Here is a 25,403-nt window from a genome sequence, read left to right on the forward strand (position 1 = left end):
AGCGCTTCGATCCACGCGGCCTGAAACCTGGTTCCTGACTCAACCCATTGGCAATGACGGTGTTCGCCACTGCACTGTTCATATTGAATTACAGCCGTTGCCCCTCAGCCCCTCAGACCCTGTGCCGCATCTTCGTCTGGGGACGGACACGCCGCTGAAATAGTTTTTCTTCGCCCTTTCGATTTTTCAGGTTTTTCCGAACATTCGGCAACATCAGAATTTCCACGAGAGGGAACGGCAGCTGTTACTGACGCATCTCAGAGGTGACGGCTTTCTTGGAGCACCCGCTTGCTGCATCCCGAAGGTCATTATCCAGTTGCTCGCTCGGTTCGACGCATCTATCTGGCTCGGGAAGGAGATCCGGCCCACGCCACCGACCGCTTGCTTGTTTGTGCTCGGAGAGCTAAGCCGGCCCGTACTCAGCGCATGGCCGCAAACCGGGTCTCTAGACCCAGTCAAGAAGGTCGAATAGAATGCCGCCCATCATGTCGTGGTCCAGCAAAACGCCGCCGGTCTGGAATGCCTCGTGCCCTGTATCGTTGGGATTGACTTCGCCCAAGTTCCTCAATTTTGCCACAATTTGCTCATAAAATTCAGGCATTCTTCGTGGCGGCGTTGCGTTCTGTCCCGCGGCATTCGCTTCCTCCATCTTCTGCGCCAGTCGTTCAAACGTACGGCGCGGGTCCACGGTCGGGCTCCACGGCCCGTATTTGACGTCGGAAAGTCGCGAATGAATCTTTATAGCGTGACCGACTATACCCCAATACCCATATGGCAGAGAAAGTAACGCAAGGCTTGGTATGTCGCAGAACGTATCGAGAAGCGCGTCGATCGTGGAGAGGCAAGCCACAAGGAGGTCTGCGCGGAACCTGGTATGAGGAGACTGGGGCGGGAAATAGGCGTCCTCAATAGCTAGCTTGCAAAGATGCAATTCCAGCATCTTCTGCGAGAGCTGTGACAGCACTGCTTGGACTGGATCAGATGGCTTGAATTTCGTCGGTAACGCCACTTCATCTTGGAGGGCGCCAATCACCATCACTAACGGTAGGGACATCTCGCTAGTCACGTCGAGCGCGTCTTGGTAAACGACTTTATCCACTCTGTGGGCCAGTTTCAGCATTCGAACGAGTTCCACAAGATAAACATCATTCGGATGATCCTGTGCTGCTTCTAGGACGCGACAGCAATCGTCGGTGTATTTCGTAAATCTTGGCGTGACCATCTTATGGAAGCAGATGTTTATCCTGTCACAACATTAGCATTAGATTGTAGGTAAAAGAAAAAAATGCTTCGACTGACATGGAAGCCATCCAAAGAACCCCCAGGTAAGCCCTGCGCTCCTCCAGAGTTCTAACCCGAGAGGGCTCTTTCTTCCAAATACCACGCAACGCACCGGCGCTGATGTTGGACTTGTGCTGTGCCTCTTCGTCAATCCTCAGTTCTGTAACTATTGCGAGGGCCAGATGCACTGGGATAAGAAACCCGGCACCGCCTTGGTGCTGATGTACATGGGTCCTATTAACAGAGGTCAAATCAAATCGCTGTTCTATTTTAGCTGAACCGAGTCCTTGCACTCACCATCCTACGTATACCACGATCGCTTGTAGTATGGAAAGGCTTCTTTCCTTACGGTCTAAGCAGTAAAAGATGTCGTCCCCAATCGCTCGAGCAAGGTTCGTCTGGCGGCTCACATCGTTCTGACATGTGACCATTAACAAGCATTTGTACAGAAGTGGTTTCTCGCGACGTAGCTGCCCCGCATTTATTTCTGGTGGAACAACAACAAATGGGAACATCGGCGCAATTTCTTCTGTGAATAGCTTTATACACCGGAAGCCTTCGGGATCGCCACAGTTAGTCACTGGCTCAAACACTGCTGACAAATCGGTAGGTGAGTTAGGCTGCATAAAATCTGGCGGAGTAACAGAATCCGACGTCCGAGACGCCACTAAATGGGACATGGAGTTGACCATCGTCTCTAATCGTCGAATTTCTGATTCGTGATTCGTCCAATTTCGCTTGTTAGGGTTGCTGTGTGCACCAGGTGCCTGTTTCTGGCACTCTCTACCGAGACGAACACACCTGAGGTGGCAAGTCAATACATACACCCAATCCATACGGATACGAGGCAGGACTAGTCCACTCACCGGTTGCATTTCTGACTGGGAGGTGCGAATTCGCATCGTATCTTCAGCTTAGCGCATGGTATGCACGCTTTCATTTGTCGCCTCTTGTCGACCATGTTGGCCATCTCGTTACTAGTTCACAGGAGCCAAGATCCGGAGTTCGACCACGATTCGGAAAGAATACTGGTCGGCTGGTCCAGAGAATCCAGCAGGCCCAAAAAGCTCCGTGGGGGTAGGTCTGACTTGCCACCCACCAGGTATGGTGGTTAAGCGGACAAGTCGACTAGATCTTGCTTACCATATGCTAGTTGGCATACTCCTACGTAAGCGACATCCCTGGTCAGTGGCATGGTAGTGTAGAATAACAAGGTATTGTGAGGTAAAGACAGACTTGCGGATCTGTCCGGATGTTGTGATATGGGAGGCATGAACAGGACAATAAGGACGATTAGTGAGGCACTAGCGTCGGAGCCGGAATTCCGACCATCCGATGAGGGAAGGCAACACTTGAACGGAATTCCTTATGGATGGAACCACCCAACCGCTCGTGCTTACTTGATCGACATAGTGAAAGCTCTCTTAAATGTATATGGTGCTTAGTAACACATACAATGACTCGCTGCAGCTGCATGCGCAAAATCCACAAGGCAAATCTGAGCTACGCAACTACTGGAATGGCCGTAGTGTCTTTCAGGTGTGCTGGCCCTTAATGACTGACACATGGTATCTACTGCAAGATCAGTGCGGCGCCAGAGGCTGTATGACGTAAGTAACATCTAGGCAATACACGATATCTGGCTATCACAGGACACATGCGCCCGCTCGAGCCGGCTACCAGGCCGTCACAGGTCATGTAGCTGTTGAGGGAAGGAGAATATAGTAACATTTTGGAACAGGGTCATCATGAACCGCTCCGATGGTATGGTTGCTGACCGAAGCGCATCAACTCCAACACCTTTTCGATGATTTTTTAATGTACAGGGCGTAAAAACAATCGAGACTTGCATGAGCTGCCAAGCTAGCAAGTCCCGTCAGAGAGCCCTCTGGATTCAATCTTGGACACCATAAAATGTGAGTCAGACGCATGGCTAGGCATCTCTCACGGGCATGGGTTCCGTGCATAGAAGCACATTCGAGCGCCGCGACCACCATAGGGGGCAGCTGACCCACATCACTCACAAGGAAAGTGAGGGGGAGCACAAGATAAGGGTCGAGCAATGATTGCTCGCAGGTAACATGAAAGTCTACAAACCCTCTGCCTTCAGCTTCGCAGCTTTGAAGCGACTTACTTTTTTTGTCTTGCCGTTGCGTTCCTCCACCAACGGATCGAGCTCATCTTCCTCAGAGGGTTTGAAACCACCTTGTTGCTGAATCATCTTGTTGCGGAGCTTGTGGTACTCGGCTGTGATTTCACGGTTGTGTATGACAGGATCGAGCTCGTCGGGCACTTGTGGTTCGGATGGATGCGGAGTGTGTTCAGCGACGGTGCCCGCGAGGATGCTCCCTTTGGGACCTGTAGGTATAGGAGGCGGCTCTGGTACTGCAGGATTTGGAAGGAATGTAGGCGGATCGTTGGTAGGCGCGCGAGCGCTCTTGAAGCGCGACACTCTGGCCGACTTGGCAGAACTTGAAGGTGGTTGAGGGACCGAAGGCGCACGCTCTACGATCGTATCGGATATTGTAGGTGGCAGCTTGATGGGCACAGAAGGCTGAGCAGCAGGTTGCGGTGCATCTTCCATGTCCTCATCGCCATCGAATCGCACGCCCTTGCTGGACATGCTAGTGCCGGATGGAATTGCAGTTGTCATCGTTTGTTCGAACTCATCGTCGTTGCGAACACGGAGCGTGCGAGCATCGACAGCTTTCTCCAGCAATTCCGAGTTGGGTCCGACATTCTCCAGCATGCGAGCATTGAGCTTCTTCTCCAGCTCGCGCATCTCTTTTATGTAATCATCTGACAGAACACGACGGGTACTGCGGCCGAACTTGTCTTCCTCTTCACTGAGTTCGCTGTCGTACGCATCGTAGTCCTCATCATGGTCGTCGTCCATGTCTTCATCATCGGTCTCTAGATTGAGCTCGGCAACAACATCGTTGACTTCAGACAGTCCGTACTGAAGCATCTCTTGCCTTAAAGCAGCTTCTTCCGGAGTGTCGGTGTCAGGAACAACGGCTTTCTCGAGAATATCTTCATTTTCAGCGTCAATCTCGTAAACTTTGGCCCCAGGCGGAAGATTCCAATTCCGCACGTCATCTTTCAGAGTCCTCGGCTTCTCAAAAGTCTCAACCTGAACATCGTTTGCAAACGACACTGATTTCTTCTGGGTTTCGGAGGCGTTTGACTTGCCCTTAGATATGGTGGAGAGCGTTGACGGATTTCCAGAAACCGTTGCTGAAGGTGGAGCGGGCGGGGTTGCAGAATTTGAAGGTGCCGATGCAGAAGGTGTAGACAGCTCATCGTCGGACATATCCTGTTCGGTCTCCGATTTCTTTTGCTCGGACTTGTGCACTCCAGCTTTCCGTAATGCCTCTACGAGCTGAGGAGCAACCTTTCCAGGCTGAGTGACCGAACTTGAGAGAACATTATCATCGTCATCTAGCCGTTCCTCGATGTCCATCATTGGCAACCCCTCCTCGGTCTCCAGCCCCTGATCCGTCAACATCTCAAGAGCTTCGAGCTGTTTCTGCGCCTTGTCGAACTGCTTCTCGACGCTGTCGCGATTCTGCCCGACATAGTCAAGCCGTCTGGATATCATGTCAATGATCTGGTTAGCAGTGCGTTTCGATGGTAAATTTTTGCCGAGCAGCTCCTCGACTTCTTTCTCATTGACGAGTTGACCTTGCATATCGCGGCCTATCTGGGCCATCTTCGACGGGGAAGGCGAGCCTGCAGCCTGCAGCTCTTCTTTGAGGATCTGGTACTCCATCTCCCAGGTTGACCAGTGGTCCAATGCCTTGCGGAGCTTGGCCACGGTCTCCTCGAGCTGCGAGCGACGGCTCTCAACGCTCTCCATGGTCTGCTGCGCTGTGGTTGCCATGGCAGGGGGCACGAAGGCGAAGGTGCAGGAGGGCAAAAAGATTTGTTGCGGGTGCGCATAATTGGAATCTGGGCTTGGCGCGCTAGTCCCGCTGCGGCACCGAGCTCTACAGCTCCAGGAATGCTTGCAGTGTGTGAAAGAGAGCTGATCTACGCAACGTTGACGCATAGGCTCTTGTGATAACGTTAGAGGCACCAGACCCGTCATAGTGAAGAGGAACGGGCAAGGAATACTCCACCTTCCCAGGTAAAGTGATCGGGGCTGGCTTGCTTTGATATTCCGCACCCACCCCAAGCTCTCCGGCCGCTGCACCTCCAGCATCCTCCCGCCACCACCATGTCGAGGGCCGCGCACGCGCCCAGCGCGTCCACCAAGCGGGCTGGCGAAGACGATGGTGCGTCTCACCTCTCTCATTCGCTTCACAGCCTCTCCATCCAGCACCAGTCCCCTTCCAAGCCTACGCGCGCCGCCGCTGACTCTGCCCCAGACATTTGCCCAGTATGCAAATCGTCGCGCTACCTCAACCGATACATGCACTTTCTGGTGAATCCGGAGTGCTACCACAAGATGTGCGAGTCGTGCGTCGACCGCATCTTCTCTCACGGGCCCGCGCCGTGTCCCATTGCAGGTTGTAAGAAGACGCTGCGGAAGGCGAGATTCCGCACACAGACCTTCGAAGATCTAAAGGTGGAGAGAGAGGTGGATATCCGGCGGCGCGTGGCTAAGGCGTGCGTGATTTCCCCAGCATGGTGGAATGTTCAATGGCTGACAAGAGCAGTATGAACAAAGAAGAAACTGATTTCGAGACGCTCCGGGACTACAACGACTATCTCGAAGAAGTCGAAGAGATCACCTGGAATCTCATTCTAAAGGTTGACGTCGAGCAAACAGAGCGCCGCTTGCGCCGCTTCGAGGAAGCCCAAAAGGCCGAGCTCAACCCCAACGCAGTCCGCCGCTCTGTCGACGCTGGACCAGACACCTCGACCCTATCGGAAACTTCACACGTCATCCTTAAGAAAGGCGGCGCACAACGCAAGGCTCAGAACGTACCCTCAGGGAATATGCCGATCCCTGAAGACGAAACCGGCTTCAGTTTCCGCGGCCTCAAGAAGCGGAAAGCGCCAGAACCAGAGAAGGTGTTCGATCCAACAAGCGGGTGGAGCGTGGACCCAACGTATTACAACGTGAAAGACGAGTACGACCACAAATTCTTCGCGGTCAAACACGAGCCCAGGTTCTACGCCTTCGGATACAAAGCGCCGGAATACTACAGCCATGCGCTGCGCGATGCTTTTGGAGGTTTGGGCGTATTCCTTGAAGATGACCGCACGAGTGAGGAGATGGACTTCGGCACGCAAGCCGCTGCAATCGCAGTGGGAGGAGGCAGGGATGTGGACATGAACGACGTGTTTTGATATACATGATACCCCGGCTCTGGCCTTGTTCATTACATTGGGCGGCGTTCTCGATATTAGAATCGAGCCAAGCTCAGACTCGGTTCGATTAGTGAATACGTAAAGGACCTTCATTCCAACCCCCCACATCCTCGATCGCTCTCATTACCCCACGTGTCTGAGTCTTGATGTGAGCACCATTAAGGCCTTAAGAGCATTTATGACCATGCAATGGCAAAAATCAAAGAGACGATTACAAATGCATATGTTTGAGCTTCTCCAGTTGAGATAAGAGATGCTCTACAGGTATTCAAGCAGTCGGAAACAAGCACCTGTCAGAGCGGACTGGTTTGGTTGTTGGGACGGAACCCACAAATCCTTCCCAGAGCGAGGACGTCTTCATGAGATGTGGTTTCAAGCGTTGGTCTCATTTCATGGAAACATGACTTCTGGGATACATTGCAGCTGGAGTGCAGCTCAAGACTTGCTGGCTGACTCAGCCCGACAGGATGGCCGAGGTTGTGTCCTGTCTGGATTGATCCATACGTACGTAGAGGCACCGCTGGCATTGCATGGGCCGAGCTTTATTTATACTGCATGCGGACAGGGGAATTTACGTGCGTAGGGCTATTTGGCAGGCATACGGTACGTTAGACCGACGTTCGCCGCCCATACGCCCGGAATCATCATAGTCATTCATGTATTCCCATACGCGCTCCAAATAAGGACCCGTAACTTAGCGCGCACTAGAACAACTACATAGACAACAGCATCCTATCGAAGCTCTCCCTAGAGCTTCGCGAGTTGATCTACGATGACGTCCTCAAATAACCACACCGGAACCTATACTCAGAACGTCTGCAGGAGCGGTATGTCCAACGAGTGAACCTAAGACCACGCATCAAAAGGACGAATGGCCCGCAGCTCGGAACCTCGGATGCGGCCTCCTACGCGCATGCAAACAAACACGAGCAGAAGTGTTGCATCTATGCTATCGCACCCGTCCGTACATCTACGATGTCAGCTGGGACCGTCGCGCGGACACAGTCGAACAAACATTACATGGCGCCCTTGACTCCACTCTACGCGTTTCTTGCATCCGAGAACATGGCCTCCCCAGGACGCCATAACCTCAGCACTGGGAGACTTCATCTCCTCCCTCAGCGGCATAAGTCGAGATCGCACTATACGCCGACATATCTTCGAAGTATGTGACTGAACTGCTTTTACACTTTTAAATGCAACTTATGTAGTGACGTTGTTTTGTTCAGTACGTTGCCCTAACATCGCCTACACTTCCAAATGGTGATGCATGACGTGCCTTGCCTTGATGGGGTGAGGAGGGTCCTCGTAATTCTTGACGACGAAATAGGATGATGTTCCAGCGTGAGGATCCTTGTCGAGCGAGGAAGCGTAGTGCTGAGACGAATTGTTGCTCGCTGTCCACTATCAGAATGTCGAAGGTTGCGCCTCCTATTCGGTTGCCGTCACACAGGCATCAATGTCCTCCAACATAAAGCACCGTCCTTGCAATATCGTGTCAAAGATTTGGCGACCCAAAACACTGCCAGTCGCCTTAGAGCACGTGATTCACCTACAACCCGAAACGGCTTTAACTCAGGCTTATGGTTGATGTTTGAAGTTAAAATGCCCAATCGGTTGGAGGATGTCGCGCTGGGAATGTGCACAGCCACGGGAATACGAAGTGCTGGTGCCTTGCCGCGGCTTACTATGACCTTCACCGCTCGCAACAACTCAGCGTATCCTGCACATCCAGAGAAAGCTTTCTTTCAACGAGATTGCAAGTGTTCCAGCTACGCCACTGCAATTAGGCCGAGCTGCCATTACTCGGTATGAGTCCCCAGCATGCCAGCACCCATGGGGTCTCTGACGCCGACGTCAACGTATACGACCCTCAGCCAAGACCCGAGAGCCAGGAAGAAAGGACAGGAGAGGGTTTTGCGGAACAGGAGTCTGTCGACGAACGTGATGCCATCGCGCAAGATGCTCGCAGCGAACACGATGGAAACAGGGAACGACAGCTGACGCAAGAAGAGCAAGGAAAGGACGGTGGCCAAGCGCCTAAGAAGAGGGGCCTTTTTTCCAAAAGGAAAGGTGGAACGAAGCACAGAGATGCAACTCCACTTTCAAACCTGAGCACCTCTGGACATAGAGACGGATTACCCTCAAACCCGTTCAGCGTCACCGTAGCAAATTCGTTCACCACATTCCCGCCTCCGCCTAGAGTGGCCCAGCATGCCACTCGCATGGAGCAGCGTCGCGCACATCGCGAGTGCGATGCCGAAAGAGCTCCTAGCATGAAATTGGACGGCAGTAAAGGTCCGGGACATGGACAGAATCTAGTCCAGCGGGCCATATCAATCGCCGAGTGGGAAGACGACGGAAAAGAAGACCATATCGCCGGAAGTCGTCACTTTCATGACGTGCAGCGGCACCCTGCCGCTAGGAGACTGAATGCCATTGGTCGCGATATGTTCGAGGGGGGCAATGGTCACATAGATGCGCAGTTCTCGAGGATCTCTCCTGAATACGCAGCGCAGATTGCCGTCAACCGAGCGCGGCTTGATCGGATATATTAGTGGCGAGACAGTATGGGAATTCCTCTCGCATGGATGTGGTCTCAGGCGATGTAGTGCAAGGTTGCAAACGTAGATGTGTACAGTAATCTGAGTTGCCCTAGGGTAGGCATTCGATCCCGGCTGGTGCAAGCCTTCGCTCACGTCTGATCTACATGTTGAAACAAGATCGATGCATCATAGGACAGGGCTTCCATTGTTCTGTGATTCGAACCCGATGGCATCCTTGAGCGACATTGTAAGGCTCAGGCCCAGTGGTCGATGTCGATGCATGCAAGTGAATATTGGTATCCAATCGATACGAGGTGTGTTAACATCGGGCCGCGATGGTGGGGGCGGGGCACTGGATCGCTCTTGCCCTCGCCGCGGAAATTTTGGCAGGATCAAAGTTGTTCCTGCCCCGCCTTCCGTCACGCTCGCATGTTCCTCCACCAAAACACCTGGCGTTGACGCTTGGTTGAAAGTCCGGCAGAGACAGAAACATAACTAGCTCTGTTTTCGGCCCATACTGCGCTCGCCAGCGCCCATGCGCACACGGAACCGCCTACCATGGACGACGACTCGAGCGACGTGCAAGAGCCCGCCAAGCTGTACCTCACGCGCCTGAGACTCGCACTCGCGCCATACACGGTGCACTTCCAGAGCCCGGGATACATCAAGGATGAAACGCTGCGCATGTTGGAACGCGACGTCGTGAAAAAGACGCTCGAGGAGTCACGACGCAGCTTCGAGCTTCGGTGCGCGTTCCCAAGGCTTTTGTGCAAGGATAGTGCTGATGAAGCAGTGATGAATTGGGCCTCTCGGACCTGTTCTGGGACGATCTCGCCGGCGTTCTCAAAGCCGCCATCCCCTCGCTCGAGCGACGCTGCTTCGCGGCACCCGACCCCGCCACGCCCGAATACGAAGGCCTCTCGGGCCCGCTGATTGCCTCATACTCGCCGAGCCTGCTGAGAGACCTGGAGCGCCTGAACCAGCTGGTCTCGATAGCGCGCAACGTGCTGGTTGTTGGAGAAAAGGTGCAGGACCTGTCGGCAGCGCGGCTGTTCGACAAGGACATCTTTGCGCTCATCACTGTCTGCGTACGGGTTACTGCGAGGGGCTACGATGGCGAGGCGGGCACGGCAGATGAGGATAAGTGGCAGGGTGTCATCAACGCATGTAAGCTACGCTCGACGAGTGCAGCTCAGGATACGCTGCTAACAGTGCCGCAGACAAGAAACTCCTCATCACGTGCCTTCAGTTTCTCAACAACCTCATCGCACGGAACGAGCAGCGGAAGCTGATGCTCTGGATCGAGCTCTTCGACAGCCATCTAGACAGCGAGCTCCCCAACTTCGCAGACATGAAGTCGCGAATGGACTTCTTGTACCGGCTGGAGAAGAACCCCGAGCTCCCTGACGAGGCTGCCCCCGCCGTGCCCCAACACGTGTCCCGCGGTCCCGACGCCTTCAAGATCCCACAGCAGCCGGCTTCATCGCCTTTCTTGCTATACATCGGAGAAGTTGGGGCCGAGGTGAAGAAGTCGCTCATCAAGATGGGCGAGAAGGCCGGTGCCAACGAAATCGCTTCAGAATGCAAGCGCCAGTGGCAGACCATGTCCGAGGAAGAGAAGAATGTGAGTCACCTAGACATTGTGTTGCCATGGACTGTCTGACCCCGTTAGAAATGGAACATGCGCTACGCCGACGTTGTTGCACGCTACCGCGACGAGATTACTCAGTCCAGTGCGTATAAGCAGGTGCTGGAACAGCAGGCTAAGAACCAAGAGAGCGTGCAGGCGCTGGCCCAGAGCATCAACCAGCTACAAGTTGAAGTTGATAGAATGCGCTCCAGCATTGCAGCTTCTGCAAACGAAGCTCCCGAGTCTCCCGAAGAGCAAAAGGAACGGTCGATGCGAGCGCAGTCAATATACAATCCGAGCTTGAATCGGTCATCCCCGGCAGGTGAGGTCGATTTTCGCGTGACTTACCCGCCCGCCTTTGGTGCCGATATCCTGCAGAATGGCAAAGAGGATCTGCTGAAGCGCTTGGAGCCTGATCCCGATCGTCCTGCAGCGCTGACCAGCGACGTAGCCTCTCCAACCTCACCCCCACCAGAGGACGACGACAACGATGACGACTATGATGATGCTGGCGATGAGGGTCACGGGTTACTCACGGACGTTCCATTGATTCTTGGACCTACCGAAATCGAAGTGCTTCCAATGATCATTATGGGAGGCATCGTAGAGCCCACCGAAGGGCAGCCTGGCTACCACGTCGATCCCAACCAGTTCAGCAGCATACGAAGCATGCATAGCGTCAGGTGTCATCTTCTGCTTGCCCAAGACAATGGCCGAAACCTACTACGGGAACTGCTCATTTTCGTTGCCGCATGGGACCTTCGAGAGGAGGAGCTCTACTTTAAATTCATGGTGAAGATCATGGAGTCGATTCTAGCCAATGGGTTGTTGCCTTTCGCGTACCACGCTTTCCGTGAGTCTGAGTAAGTAACCTGCATACCTCCCATCGACATTTACTCATAGACGCAGTAGGTCAAAGGACATCATCTCACCCGCTCAAGCTGTCATCATGAAGCTCTTGACCAACATTTTCCGCGCGCGCCAGGCTCGGACACCGGTCAAAAGTACTCTTGTACGAAAGAGTGGCTCCACTCCTGTGGACCAGGGAGATGCACATATGGTCAACTTCCTGCTGACTGAGTTTCGACGCCACATCATTCCACAAACGTGCGCGCTCATCTTCTTGCAAGGCCAGATCCGCGCGGGGCATGCCCAGCCCGAAGACTTTCCGCTTAACTTGTGGGATATGGAACGCATGTACGAAGGCGTATATCAGTACCTGGAATTCTTCGCGATATTAACGGAGCATGAGACGTGGAAATCCATGCTGAGCAATTGGGAGGTGGCAAACGAGCTGGTCACCTTGCTGAAGGAGCTTGATGCTGCTATCCCCAAGGGCCAGATATCGATACCTCCACTCACCGCAGCTGCACGCAGCAACAACACTTCAGCGCCGTCTACCGAATCTGAGCCACAGCCAGTGGCTGTTGAGCGACCGTACGACACAGCCGCCAACACGACTGCACCCGAAGGATACATGCCGTCTCCTCGTCCCTACATCGACGAAGCCCAGGATGAGCCTTCCGAATTTGAATGGCGAAACCTGAAGAAGCTTGCTGTTCTCGTGCTGAGCTCCCTTGTCTGGAAGAATAGACAGGTCCAAGACCAAATCCGGCCGCTCGGTGGAATCGAGGCTGTCCTCAACTGCTGCTCATACGACGAGCACAACCCATACATTCGCGAACATGCCATCATGTGTCTCCGCTTTCTGATGGAAGGCAACAAGGAGAACCAGGACCACATTCGAGCTCTCGAACGTTACGAGAAGGAAAAAGAAGGTCCCAGCCCGGTCGATCCTCCTACGGCTTCTCAGCCACCTACCTCCAAGCCGCCTGTGAGCGTGCGCGTTCCCGATGAAGTACTCGATCAGCAAGGCTATGAGACGTTCATGGACTCTAAGGGCCAGGTCATGCTGCGCAAGCGTGAAGTGAAGCCTCCGGTTGTTGGTAATACTGTTAAAGGGAAGGCAAAGATGGAGACACGAGATCCAAAAGACCTTGAGCAGTTGGTACAGCAGGTAATGCGTGAACTGCCTGCAAGAGTGCAGGGCGTGAAGCATGATGCCGAGAAGGCAGCTGCGTTGGCAAAGCTCGACAAAGAGTTTGATGGGCCAGGCGCAAGCAAGGGTTGAGACTGCTCAGTCAAAGTCGAATTACCTTTGGTCACCATGCGCTGACTGCACGATTAACAGCATGCCGCCCAGGATGGCCAGCGCCGAGTCGAGCATTCGTGGTCTGATATTTCCCAGCTGAATTATGCACATCGAGGAGCCTAGGGAGGTCCTTGAGCGACTACTGGTCGTCCTAAGACCTAGTGATGTCGCATGGTGTGTAGAGACCAATTCTTGGGGAATTTGTAGGCCACAAAGGACTCCAATGGTGGAGAGACCTAGCCCGTCGGCATCGTGGATTGACCGTGAGGAATCTCGGATCAAGTCCGTGGAATGGAGCGTATGAGAACGTACTCAATATTTCCCAGGTTTGCGGGAGGTAATCCTAGGAAGGAGAAAGATCACAATAAAGCTCAAATAACGTAAGCTCGAGATGACGGTGTCTCGACCAGCATTGTACAATCGCATCCACATTGACACCATGCAGAAACCCGCCACGCCGTTGATAACAGCATGTGATATGACGATGCTTACCACGCAACTAACCCTTCACAGGCCTGCGCGAGCTCCTAACGGCAGGTACACACACCATATGCCAAGTGACGACAAGCTCAGCGAAGCTTTAGCCGAGCTTCCATCCCCGCCTTCCTAATGCGGCCGTGACCGACACAGCTCCCCACCCAGTACCTTGGGCCTGTGTTGACGCGATCCAATGCTGGCAGAATGTTTATAAACGGGCTGGGAACATGGATTCCAAGGTCCCGACGATGGTCGTGTTTCCGTACCTGGTCGTGACACGCTATGAAGTTCTTAACTACGTTGACAGTCTTGAGTGGTCTGGGTGCGTTGAGCGATGCCAAGGAGAGGAGGGGAAGAATCGCAGATGTGCACCTAGGAAAAAGGCAGTCGGCGCAGGCTACGTATCAAGCGCATACGATTGAGCAGCCGGTATACTTCTCCCGCCCCAGTTCTGTCTCGTTCGCTGTCTCACCACATCCTCCAGGTCGACCACCTCCACCACGAAGCGCGCTACGAACCCCACACGAACGCGACCTTCTCGCAGCGCTACTTCTTCGACCCCACGTACTACAAGCCCGGCGGACCGGTTTTTCTGTACATTGGCGGGGAGACGAGCGGCGAGTCGCGGTTCAGCAATTTGCGGAACGGAATTGTCAAGATTTTGGCGGAGGCGACGGGTGGGCTGGGGGTTATCCTAGAAAATAGGTACTATGGGAAGAGTTGGCCGACCGAAGACTCGTCGACGGATAATTTGAGGTTTTTGACGACGGATCAGAGTGAGTTGCTCAAATCACGCGAATTCTGAATCTCTCGAAATTTGTACTGATACGAGGATAGCCATCGCGGACAATGCGTTCTTCGCTAAGCACGCTACTTTCCCTGGCGTAACCGGCAACGAGAGTCTCCATGCGCCGCACACACCGTGGATCATGTACGGCGGAAGTCTGGCTGGTGGACAGGTCGCTTTCACAATGAAGACATACAATGACTTGTTTGCGGGAGGTATAGCAGCCAGTGCGCCGGCGATCGCCAAATGGGAATATCCCAGCTGGTACAACCCCATCCTGAAGTACGGACCATCAGATTGCATATCACGACTGGTTGGCATCGTCGACAAGATCGACGAGGTCATAGACTCTGGTAACAAAGCTGCTATTCAGGAAGTCAAGGAGGTCTTTGGGCTGGGCCCAGTGAGCGACATTAGGGACTTTGCGCAAGCTATTAGCTACCCCCGTAAGCATTTCAGCCACACAGTAAAGATTCTCGTTTTCTGACTTTTAATAGTGGGCGGCCCCTTTGACTACCCCACCGGTACCTGGCAAGAGCTCAACTGGAACCCCCCCGACTCCTCCCAAGACTTCTTCAACTTCTGCTCCAACATCACCAACCCCAACGCCCCCGCCAACATCACAGCCGTCGACACGAAACTTTCAAAGTACACCCAAGGCGAGCCCTGGACCGGGCTCGGCAACTACGCGGCGTATATCAAGCGTGTGATTGTCCCGCTCTGCGAATCCGGCCGCCTCGACACCACCGACGACGGCTGCTTCAACACGCAGAACGCGACCTACTGGGCGAACCCCGCCAACGACGCCGGCCGCTCCTACCTATACACTTCCTGCATCGAGCTAGGTGCCTTCATTGCCGCCCCCACCCACGGACCCACTCTCATCTCCCGCGCCCTAAACGGGTCCTACATGCAGTCTTGGTGCAATTACTCCTTCCCGCCCGGCACCTACTCCTCCATACCCTCTCGCCCCGATACGAACGTGATCAACCGCTATGGCGGCCTGCACATCTCTGCGCCGCGGCTCGCGCTGATTGATGGAGAGGCAGATGTCTGGGTTGATCTGACATACCATAGTCATGAGAAGAAGGCGATTGTGGTAAGTAGTGCGGAGTACCCGAGTTATTTGATTGCGGGAGCGGGACATCATTGGGATAGTAGTCCCAGGACTGGGATTAAGAGTGTAGCGGATGAGCCGGATTATATTCGGGAGGCGCACGAGTGGGAGATTAGGACGGTGAAGACGTGGGTGAAGGAATGGGGCAAGGGCGGATACTAGATGGTTCAAGAGGAGTGTGGGCGGAAATGTAGATTGAACCGATTGTATTTCTTTGAAGAGTGGCCGCTCGTGCATTAGTGCCATGGTGTTTTGAGTGATTTGCGCGACGCTCTTGTAGTGGTGGTCCGTGGCTCTCTCACGACAACATGGACACTGGCCATAGAGTTTCAGCAAAAAATAAATGACAAAAAAAAAACGTCAAGTCGCTTCAAGTTACCCTAGGTTCCACTACTACCTTTCAATGTCACATGCGTTCGCTCAGATCCGTTCTTTTTTTTTCGTCATGAGAGAGGGGCACAATTGACGCCTGCTGTAATTTTGGATGTAGAGTGTATACAACGGCTTTCTGTATCCGGTGGATATAGCACGGGCGCAAAAGTCCGAGATCTGTGTGTGTGCGCTGCGCGTATTCTATGATCGTGTGATATTTCTTACGGATCAATGTTTCGTTGCAGCCATAATAATGAGTTTAGTGCACAGCGGCTGTTGGCAGTTGCAGCGAGCAGGTAAAGACATCGCACTTCAAAGGAGACTTCAGAGACTTCAGCTCGATATTTGCACTGTGCAGTATGGCCTGGCCAGGTGGCACGGTAGTAATTCGTTCTTGCATCATATAATGAGAGCTTTAAGGTCCTACCCCAGAGCACCGCAAGTGCCGTTGAGTCGCTAGTGCAACAATCTCATCAAGATGTCCCAAAGCACAATCGATCTGGCCAGAAACAAGACCCTCTTTTTGAAACTATGCGACCTCTGCGAAGACTGCCACGTAGACACCTGCAAGGAAGTAGCCGCCGAGATCGAAGCGCACTTTGATGAAGCGGTGCAGATCATAAGGCTTGCTGAGATGAGCGGAGACTTTCACGAAGAGTTGAAAGGGCATGTAAGGGCTGCGACAAGTGGGGGACAACATAGAAGAGCTGATTATAGCAGTGATCGAAGCGATTGGATATGAGCAGAATGACGATACGAAGACGGCGAGGACTTTTGAAAGGATGTTTGAAGATTGGGAGTTGATCGAGGGTTTAGGCGGCGCAAGATTACGACGTTCATGTAGGGTAGGAGGCACGTGTGGAGGGGACCTATGTATCGAGGAGAAGAGGAAATCCAAGATTCATCTAGTATATATATAGTACCTCTATCTTACACGTGAAGCGTATGTATATTTCATCAAGCATCGCCTAAGCGCCGGGAGAAATGATGACTCTGCCCTTAGGTCACTTTCATGCCACACCGACGATGATCTGGTGCTCGAAGAGACTGAGACTCAGCTGTTTCGTAGTGAACAAAAGTTCCGAATCAGGTGAATCATTTTTCACAGTCTCTGAGGATGTGTCACGACATGTTTCAATGCGAGCAAATATTCTGTTTGGTGAAAATTAATCCCTAAGATGTGTTAGCGGATTGCTTCGTGCATTGCTGGAAGTATATATAAGCCGCGACGGACACTCACTTACCTTAATCTCGCCATGACACAAACAACAGACGACCCTGAAGTCGAACCCACAACCGAACCTGCTCAGCAGCGAGACCTTCCTTTGTCCCTTGCACTCATCGCTGCAGATAACCTACCGCCTTCTTCTATTGCCTGGTCCGCTATCAAGGACGAACTGAAAGCTTACCTAAAGGAGCTCCATGGCACGCAAGGAGGCACACCGAGACAACAAAGCCGCGACGTTGGAGAAGTGGCAAGCCGAGGCTGGAATGCTTGAGAAGAAGCGTATGGCAGATCTTGCTGCGGAAGCAGACGAGCATGACCAGATGCATGCGGCTGGTGTTCCCGGCCATATCATGCGGCGATTTAGAGAGATGGAGACGTCGTTTGAAAAGGAGAGTCTCTTCTTTCAGGAGAAATTGAAGAAATTGAGGGCGCTGGGGTTCAGTGATGAAGACGTTGCATGGGTTTGGTCGAGAAAATCAGATGATGAGGATGGTGATAAAAGCTATCATACGGCGAAGACGTCACAGAGCTAAGACATTGGCAGACAGGTTGGACCTTAAACGGAGGTGCGCATATTAGCGCAGGCATGCTGATATTGCACGATGGTAACCCATCGCGATCACGCAAACCTTCCAAGTCAAAACTAATATATTCACCATGGTATGAACACACCTTGGTTGAAGCACCGGAAACATGATAGTGGTACAGGGCGATCACAATAGTAGCTACTGGAATGTGTCTCCCCTACCTGGCAGCTCGAAGAACTGTGTCATGAGTCGACTCGCTGGGTAATATCTCGGCAAATTAATTGTCCGAGCACCACATGAACTATCCGGATAATGCACAAACCAATTATCTACTAGCTTTGATAGTCAGTTCTTTCTGTGACTGCTGGCCAAACACCTTTTTTTGAATCTGCTTCAGTAGTGTGACGTTCGGTGTACCCACGAGCCTCCCATGCAAGTACCAAGCCGCGGAACCTTTTCAATCTGTCCTCTGTCATGTATAACCATCATGCGTAGTTGAAAAAAATTCCAAGGACGATATAAAGGACGAAAAGATTCAGTGCTGCGAGCCTATTTGACATTTGTTCGCAAACGCAATCCCACAAAATGTCGACTTCCGGAACCTCAGACGACGCTCCAGACATAAAAGTATCCATAAATCGAAATAACCTTCCCATAACGGCAGACTTCCTCGAAATTGTTGTTTCTTTCATCAATACTTTTGATGCACCAACTAGCTACTGCGTAGAAGACGAGATCAGGGAGTTCGAGACAAGCGTGCAAGATTACTATAACTAAAACAACTATTGGGAACCTCGAGCGAAATCGCTACAAGCTGTCGGCAGGAAGCTCTCTGGGGGCAATATGGAAGTTGCGAGAGTGGGAGGATCGATGCGCTGAGATCTCTGCAGCAGCCTTCGCAAGGGGATAGAAAAGCAGTATAATGCTATCTGCAGGATTAAGAAAGATTCTGAGCTAGGGCGCCACAATTCTCATGAGCCAATCACGCATCTAGAAAATGCGGGAAAGAAGCTGAATACGTTGAGGCGTCAGATGGTGGAGCTCGTTGAGTTCATCAATGATAAGGACAGGTTTCGGGCAGATTGAATCGCGGGTGAATAGGAGTATACGGCGCTTCGGACACTATTGAACACAGGGAGCTTAGGGTGCTATGTTACATCGAAGATGTACGAATACGCCTAGTACTGTAGCAACTTTTTCAATTGTAACTCTGCAACCTTTCGTTATGGTAGTCCAACGTGAGTGTTCACAGTAACGCCTGCTACGGGTAGCTCAGTTCTAATCGTCAGTCACTGTGCAAACAGTACAAGAGAGCTGAGATTCTGAAGAGGTGATCAGGAACTAAATGATAACATATACCAGTAATCTATTTCTCAGTTGCTATCGTACTATAATGACACTCTACTCGACCCAGATAACATTGCTAACTCCATCCTCCCCACCATAGGTTCCCCTTGGCGGCAGAACAAGGTTAGTCACCAGCGGGCCAAGCTTTCCAGTCTTCGTATCCCTCTTGACAATCGCAATGTTCGCAGTCGTCTGTCCAGCGATAGCAGCGTATGTGCCTGCCTCGTTGAACGAGAAAGATCGCGGGTAGTATCCGTGCGAGTTGGTCAACTCCTGGAACTGGAGCTTGCCGTCACCACCAATCTTAAAGATAGCGATGGAGTCCTGCTCGAAGCCGAAGGTGGTGTCGTTGCGGTTGGACGCGTAGAGGAAGTCACCCACAACGCGGATCTCGGCGGACTTCACGGTGACGTTGCCGAGCGGAACGTTGGGTCCGTAGTTGGAGAGAGTCTGCACGAGCTTGAGGGAGAGGCAGGACTCCTTGGATCCGTACGAGTGGTCGGGGTACGCGACGTCATAGACACCGACGGAGCTGCTGACTTCGTTGAGGGAGTAGTACTTCAGGGCGCGTCCAGCCTTGCGGAAGAGGCCGTGGCGAGGTCCGTCACCCGGAAGCGAGGCAATCGCAGGGCAGGCGGTGAGTTGACCAGTCTTCTGGTTGATCTTGAAGATGCGAGTAAGATCCGCACCCAGGTCAGGAACAATCAGGAAGTCTCCAGTTGGGTCGGTAAAGGCAGCATGCGGGTGGGGCTTGTCCTGGCGATCTGGACGGGGTCCAGGAGCCGCCATTGTGAACTCAAGCTTCTGAAGTGCTTTGGTCTTGGAAGTGATCGGCAGCTTGTACGTCGTGACTGTGGAGGGAGAGTACTCCGAGGTAACGAGGAAGCTCCGGCCATCGGGACCTCCGTACGTGAAGCCATGTACCGAATTGCCCTCTGTATCGGTGGAGCCAGTAAGAGTCAAGGCATCCTTCTTGCTGAAGTCGGGTCCGACAGACCACTGCGATAGGTTGCCACTGCCAAGGCCCTCGTTCAACCAGCTTTCATCGATGCAGTAGACGGTGCGCGTCTCTTCGTCGAGGTGCAGCCAGGTGGGCGTCACTCCGCACGCAGTGATGTTCTGCACGACCTTCAAGCTAGCCTTTGTGGACGACTTGAAAGAGAGGTCCAATGAGTAAAATTGGCCTGCAAAGTTCAATGCCAAGAGCTTAACTGCGGAGGCCTGAGAGAGCAAAGATAGGCCCAGAAGGGCAACAGACTTGACGGGAGCCATTGCTGGAAGGAAACGATCTCGACGAAGGCTGTGTAGATTGTCACAGGTCCCTGAGTGCCAACAGAGGGGATCCCACTTCATTTAAAGGCCCCATGTTTGCCCATTGACCCGGAATCGTCAATCTCGAGCATCTGGGCGTTGAATCCTCTCTCCACACTTTTGGGATGGCGCCAGTGCAGGAACGATCTAATCCACGTGGTTTTAGCCTGCAGTCCAATCAAATGCGCTCGTCTCCAGCCGACCGGATAAAATGCGGGGGGCGACGGACACACTGTCCGAGAACCCGGGATACGAGATCCTGAACATTCTAGAACCCATCAGCATAGGTGGCTCTCGCACGTAGGAGGATTAATTATTTAGAAGAACTTGGCTTCCGCCACAATCCACTAGGTTCGGCGTAAGGGAAAATGCACCCAATTAAGCGAAAACGCAGCGCTAGGCTGGATTGGAATTGAAAGCTGAAGAATGTATCTACAAGAAAAGAAGACGATACTCAATCGCACAGGAGTCGATGTGAGCATATGTTGACTTGGGCACCGAATGCTGCTCGTCCGCACTGGCTGACCCAAGACGTGATATTACTTAGATCTTGCCAATGCCGGCGCTGCTGGGAACACCCGATGCGTCCTTGTCAGCAGCTGCTGCCTTGCTGCTGAACGAGCTCAAGACGTCAGAGGCAGTACCGCTGAAGTCCCCAGAGCCAGTCAAGGTGTTCTCAACACAAGCACGTCCGAGAGCGCTGGAACAGTCGGTGCCTGTGTAGAGCTTGCCCTCAAGGGTAGACACCGGAGTTTTGACGCTGTCAAATGTGTTGCCCTCAGCCAGAATGTAGGCACCGGAGTCAATTTCAAAGGCGTGACCGGTGGGATCGATGTTGCCCCAGTAGTTGTTGACGGCGTGGAGGACAGTCTTTCCACCAACCTTAGGGCCACGACCAGAAGTGTTGTGGATGTAGTTGCCCTTGAAGGTCACTTGGTCATCGGATCCGAGGAAAAGTACCGACCTAGAGTTAAAATTTAGTGAAACTCCTGCGAATCAATGGATCCGGATACGCACCAGTAGTGGTAAGCATTACACTGAGCCGACCAAGAAGTCGTGCCGTCAATCTCACTGTTCGAGATGGTGACCTTTCCTGAGGATTCAGTTCCCAGAACAATGTGCTGGCGGCCAATGAGCGAGGTCTTGACGTGATCGATCCAGATCATGTCGGCACCATCGATGGTAATACCGTCACCTCCCCAGACGTATTCGGGGTTGATCTCGGTGACGTGAATGTTCTGGATGATAATGTTGCTGACACCATTGGCCATTCGCAGACTGGACATAGTCTGTCAGCACGATATGTTGAATATATAGGTATGATGCCGACTTACCCCTTGCCCTTTATGACACCCTTGCTGCCCTCTCCAATGATGGTTTTGTCAGATGCAACGGTGATGCCCTCAACACCAGCCTTGTTGTAGGTGATGCTGCTCACTGTGGGTGCATCAGGCTCATAGTTGGTGCACCAGTCGTTCTGGTTGATGGCAATCTGGCACTGTGAGCCAGTGCCCCATGGCGAGCAGCCGGCGGATGTTGTGGTGCCTTCGCTATCCGTGAAGTCGAACTCCTGGTTGAGGATGATAACGCGGGGCTCGCTGTCGCCAAGGTAGGAGACCAACTCATCCGTAGAAGTTGGTGTCACGGCAGTGGCATCTCCTCCACCGGTTACACCAGCAGCAAATCCCTCAGCTGAACCGGAGACAGTCGCGCGCTTGATGGAAGCCGTAGGGGCAGCTAGGGCAGCGCTGGCGCCGAGGAGAGCGATCACGAACCGCTGCATGTTGGTGTATATGGTCCTGGTAGAAAAATGGCTGTGATGCAAAGGATGGAAAATTGAGGGATGAACTGAAAGAAAGCGAGTGACCAGCGAATCGCTATGGGAAAACGAATGAATAGAACTGCTTGAAGAAAGAAGTTGAAGAGGAGTAGGTGCTGCTCTCACATTCTTGTTATATACCTATGTTATCTATGTACATAGCTCTCGGCACGATGGCTGCACGTTGTCTCTCGTAAAGTGTGGTCGTTTCATCCTCGCAAAGCTCAGGCCTTGAACGTGATGGGCCGTTTATTGTTTGTGGATTCCCTATGTCGCTCGCTGCTTCAATGGGAAACGCAAGGTTCACATTGACGCAAGCGCCTCACTCCTGGGAATCAATGCAGTTCACCGCTAGGGCTTTAGCGGCCGCTGCTTGTGGTTGCAGGCGTGGAGATGAAATTTTCCGTGGACCTGCATGTTTCGTCACGCTGGGGCGCTTGTTCACTTTCGGCAAGCGTCTCATCACGCGTCGTCACCTTCCGTCGCATCAGACGGGTGTGGCGCTCAGCCTCCTCTATCGCAGGTGCGCTTTCCATCATTGACCATGTCCCTTCCTCCTCTAGGTAGCGATTTCGTACTTCGCAAGGACTTTTGCGCATCTGATAGGGGCACTGCATCCCATTGCGTGGAAAGTGATGAGTGTTTCCATTGCCATCAACATTACATCCAATCCCCCTTCGTACATGCAGACCCAAATTGTACAATACATGCGCCCCCCATGTCGCTTTGTAGCTGCCGACAGTATTCTACGTACATTCTCTCCTTACATTCTACAGCTGTACCCCGTTTGCCCTGTTCCCCAGAGAACCTAGTATGATTCGGCAAATTTGCTGCGCGCTCTGAGGTTCGGTCCATAGTACCACAGCCCTACGAATGCAGCGGCGCAGGCAGCGGCGACACTGCCCAGAATAGCGCACCCGTTTCCAACACCTAGGTTGTGGAACAGCGGCTGGGAGAAGTGGATAGCACCGCATGCCATAGCACTACGCAGGAAACCGTTCGCTGCAAAGATACTCGCTGCATAGCGTGGGTAGCTGATGGGTAGGTAGACAAAGATGCAGTTCACGAGCTTTGGTACATTAGTTGGGTCCGCTAACGATAAGTCAAGGAACAAAACTTACGACAAAGGAAGTGCCGGCGTAGAGCGCGATACCGATGGTCGGAGCTACCCAGGTGATGTCTGCCTTCGATGCGTACCCAAATATGAACATGCCAGCTGGTGCGAGAGCGGCGGCGAAGAGACCAGGGACCAGGCGGAACTCCGGGCTACCGATACCCTTCGACATCGTGTATGGCTCATACACGAAGTACACCAGAAGTGCATACGTGATAAGGCCGATCGCTGCTCCGATGATGACGCAGATGAAGACAGCGCCCATGATTCCGATCGAAAAGCCGTAGGTGCCCATATATACAAGCGGGAAGGATTCGAAGAATGAATAGTACACACCGTAGACCAACGCAGTGTAGAGATTGATGAAGCCAACCGAAGGGTCTAATACGGTGATGCGGAAAGGCATCGTGAGATGGTATATCGTCAGCTTGACCCAGTTCTTGTTTCCAGAGCGGCTTTCCGACCTCGACAGCAAGTTGCTATCCCCGGTCTTCAGGCGGAGCCGCTTTGCACGCTGCGCGAGTATGTAGTCGGCGTTTGTTTCGGGGAGGGAAAAGAACAACAGTAAAAAGGTAAAGCCGGAAAGGATCAACGTCTCCCAGAAACCCCATCGCCAATTGTTGAGGGGGATCGCAAATCCGCTGAGGACAGGACCTAGTGCTGGACCTGCGTATGCGAAAAACGACCAAAACGACAACGCGTAAGGGATTTTGTTGAACGCATATATGTCGCTTGCGGAAGCAGCACCGGTACTCAAGACTGGGCCCCCGAAGAAACCCTGGATGAATCGTATGACGACTATGCCGGGAAAGTTACTGACTCCGCTACCGATGGCGGTCATGATGATAAAGATTGAGAACGATATCATGTATGGCAAATTTCGTCCGACCATGGGCATTTCAGACATAGGACTAAAGATCAGGGGTCCAAGGCCATAACCTAGGACGTACATCGAGAGGACCAATGCAGAGACCTGTCCGGAGGTACCCCACTGCTCCTCAAAAATGCCTTCTGCTGGTGTGATAATCGCAGATGCGCTGTAGACTGTGTTGCAGTCAGTAACGAAGGACTCCAGGGGGACATGTGGACTGACCTGAGAATGTTAGGAGACATATCTGGAAGAATACGAAAGCTTTCTTCGCGGTTGGCCAGTTCTGGGGGTTGTCACGGTCCATTGGACTGAAACCTACTTCCTGGAAAGCAGGCTGTTTTCCTCCATGGTGGTCTCTCTCCGTCGCAATACGTTCGATATCGCGGTCACCAGACTGATCAGCGTGCCCCTGAAGTTCCGTGTTTGGGGCATTGCTCTCGAGATCCTTGTCTTTTTCTTTGTCGTCAGAAGAGCCTTCCTCAGATCCATCGTCAGGAGCTATATCGCGCTGAGCTTCAGCCTGTGGACCAGGTTCTTGTTTCTCGGGCTCTGGAAGCCGATAGTCCTCCTTCTCATCCTCGTACGGCGAAATCTGCCATCCTAGGTACGCCCTGGCAAGTTGGCCGGCCGGCGCATCTCGCAAGGTCTCTTTGATAGTCATGCTGAAACTCGCACTGGTAAGACACCAGAAATCTAGCAGGCAAATTATGGTCACAAACTTTGAAGACGTCAGCCCTAGTTATATCGCTATTCTATCGTGTGTGAGATTGAACGCGATGCCAGACTCCACTACCCCCGAGGCAGAAGAAGCATGGCGGCGTCCGCCTGGTGTCCGCGACCGAGTACGGTAAACGAACGTTTGGCCCGAATCGCCGAGCTGTGAGTCAATGGCGTGTGAAGGTATGGTTGCGCTTTGGTAAGATGCATGGTGTAAGCGACTAACATGTGATGAAAAGTGTCCGATTCGACATCTGACATTCACGCATTACCGCTTTCGGACAGAGACTGCACCGTCCCCTCAAGAATTAGACCGACTGCTCGCTCGTCCAGACGTCCGAAGCGAATGCATCCAGTCCTCTTCGAATGAATAATACGTTGCATCGCCGACCCGCTTGCAATGATGAATGCATCAACTTGACCTCCATTCCTCAACTTGGCGCCCACCTAAGCGAAGAGAAGCACTATAGGCAAAACGTTATTGAGAGTAAAGAACACTAATCCGATGACGGCGGACGAACATTGTCCCATCAAAGGAAACTTAGCGCCCAGCTGATCACGTAAACTAGTGGGCGTCGCCGGGAGCGGTACGCTTTTGGGCAAGAGAGATAAGGGGACTTCTGATGGCATCATCATAGAAGTGGATGTAGCCCTCTAGAATATGGAGTTTAGCAGAACATGCAAAGCCACCGATGCTGATGACGTTATAGGGAGATCCGCTTACATCCGGCAATTCGGTAAGCCCAAACGCGAAACCACGTGACGTGGAAACTTCCAAGTCACGCTAG

General features: G+C 52.7%; 10 protein-coding genes across 10 annotated transcripts; 5 read left to right on the top strand and 5 right to left on the bottom strand.

The window, feature by feature from the left end:
- Nucleotides 1–445: 445 nt before the first annotated feature.
- Nucleotides 446–2,242, bottom strand: CC84DRAFT_1180805 (uncharacterized protein; the record flags this gene model as incomplete). Its single annotated transcript, XM_018180509.1, has 4 exons — nucleotides 446–1,244; nucleotides 1,300–1,515; nucleotides 1,579–2,082; nucleotides 2,148–2,242. The coding sequence occupies 4 exons, from the start codon at nucleotides 2,240–2,242 to the stop codon at nucleotides 446–448; spliced, it is 1,614 nt and encodes a 537-aa protein (XP_018030334.1).
- A 780-nt stretch (nucleotides 2,243–3,022) lies between these two features.
- CC84DRAFT_1168877 (uncharacterized protein) lies at nucleotides 3,023–5,191 on the bottom strand. The gene has a single exon (XM_018179506.1). The coding sequence runs from the start codon at nucleotides 5,162–5,164 to the stop codon at nucleotides 3,371–3,373; it is 1,794 nt and encodes a 597-aa protein (XP_018030335.1). The 5' UTR covers nucleotides 5,165–5,191; the 3' UTR covers nucleotides 3,023–3,370.
- Nucleotides 5,192–5,313: 122 nt separating this feature from the next.
- On the top strand, nucleotides 5,314–6,673 carry CC84DRAFT_1168878 (CDK-activating kinase assembly factor). The gene is made up of 3 exons (XM_018179507.1): nucleotides 5,314–5,558; nucleotides 5,652–5,892; nucleotides 5,943–6,673. The coding sequence occupies exons 1-3, from the start codon at nucleotides 5,501–5,503 to the stop codon at nucleotides 6,577–6,579; spliced, it is 936 nt and encodes a 311-aa protein (XP_018030336.1). The 5' UTR covers nucleotides 5,314–5,500; the 3' UTR covers nucleotides 6,580–6,673.
- A 1,628-nt stretch (nucleotides 6,674–8,301) lies between these two features.
- CC84DRAFT_1168880 (uncharacterized protein) lies at nucleotides 8,302–9,330 on the top strand. The gene has a single exon (XM_018179508.1). The coding sequence runs from the start codon at nucleotides 8,412–8,414 to the stop codon at nucleotides 9,156–9,158; it is 747 nt and encodes a 248-aa protein (XP_018030337.1). The 5' UTR covers nucleotides 8,302–8,411; the 3' UTR covers nucleotides 9,159–9,330.
- Nucleotides 9,331–9,704: 374 nt separating this feature from the next.
- Nucleotides 9,705–12,907, top strand: CC84DRAFT_1222308 (uncharacterized protein; the record flags this gene model as incomplete). The annotated part of the gene is made up of 5 exons (XM_018183352.1): nucleotides 9,705–9,892; nucleotides 9,940–10,313; nucleotides 10,367–10,770; nucleotides 10,819–11,639; nucleotides 11,689–12,907. The coding sequence occupies 5 exons, from the start codon at nucleotides 9,705–9,707 to the stop codon at nucleotides 12,905–12,907; spliced, it is 3,006 nt and encodes a 1,001-aa protein (XP_018030338.1).
- A 390-nt stretch (nucleotides 12,908–13,297) lies between these two features.
- CC84DRAFT_351898 (uncharacterized protein) lies at nucleotides 13,298–15,508 on the top strand. The gene is made up of 4 exons (XM_018185878.1): nucleotides 13,298–13,834; nucleotides 13,890–14,181; nucleotides 14,243–14,638; nucleotides 14,690–15,508. Exons 1-4 carry the CDS (start codon nucleotides 13,688–13,690, stop codon nucleotides 15,469–15,471), a joined length of 1,617 nt encoding a protein of 538 aa, XP_018030339.1. The 5' UTR covers nucleotides 13,298–13,687; the 3' UTR covers nucleotides 15,472–15,508.
- Nucleotides 15,509–17,103: 1,595 nt separating this feature from the next.
- CC84DRAFT_1222310 (uncharacterized protein) lies at nucleotides 17,104–17,442 on the top strand (the record flags this gene model as incomplete). The annotated part of the gene is made up of 1 exon (XM_018183353.1): nucleotides 17,104–17,442. One exon carries the CDS (start codon nucleotides 17,104–17,106, stop codon nucleotides 17,440–17,442), a length of 339 nt encoding a protein of 112 aa, XP_018030340.1.
- A 1,395-nt stretch (nucleotides 17,443–18,837) lies between these two features.
- CC84DRAFT_1074185 (putative isomerase YbhE) lies at nucleotides 18,838–20,031 on the bottom strand (the record flags this gene model as incomplete). Its single annotated transcript, XM_018173695.2, has 1 exon — nucleotides 18,838–20,031. A coding segment is annotated over one exon (1,194 nt), but the record flags the coding sequence as incomplete, so codon positions are not given.
- Nucleotides 20,032–20,637: 606 nt separating this feature from the next.
- CC84DRAFT_1103224 (pectin lyase 1 precursor) lies at nucleotides 20,638–21,877 on the bottom strand (the record flags this gene model as incomplete). Its single annotated transcript, XM_018175001.1, has 3 exons — nucleotides 20,638–21,058; nucleotides 21,112–21,372; nucleotides 21,429–21,877. 3 exons carry the CDS (start codon nucleotides 21,875–21,877, stop codon nucleotides 20,638–20,640), a joined length of 1,131 nt encoding a protein of 376 aa, XP_018030342.1.
- An 844-nt stretch (nucleotides 21,878–22,721) lies between these two features.
- On the bottom strand, nucleotides 22,722–24,559 carry CC84DRAFT_1222313 (putative MFS transporter; the record flags this gene model as incomplete). The annotated part of the gene is made up of 3 exons (XM_018183354.1): nucleotides 22,722–22,982; nucleotides 23,035–24,071; nucleotides 24,121–24,559. The coding sequence occupies 3 exons, from the start codon at nucleotides 24,557–24,559 to the stop codon at nucleotides 22,722–22,724; spliced, it is 1,737 nt and encodes a 578-aa protein (XP_018030343.1).
- Nucleotides 24,560–25,403: the final 844 nt, after the last annotated feature.

Source organism: Paraphaeosphaeria sporulosa, assembly GCF_001642045.1.
Source record: "Paraphaeosphaeria sporulosa strain AP3s5-JAC2a unplaced genomic scaffold CC84scaffold_13, whole genome shotgun sequence".
Taxonomy (NCBI): domain Eukaryota; kingdom Fungi; phylum Ascomycota; class Dothideomycetes; order Pleosporales; family Didymosphaeriaceae; genus Paraphaeosphaeria; species Paraphaeosphaeria sporulosa.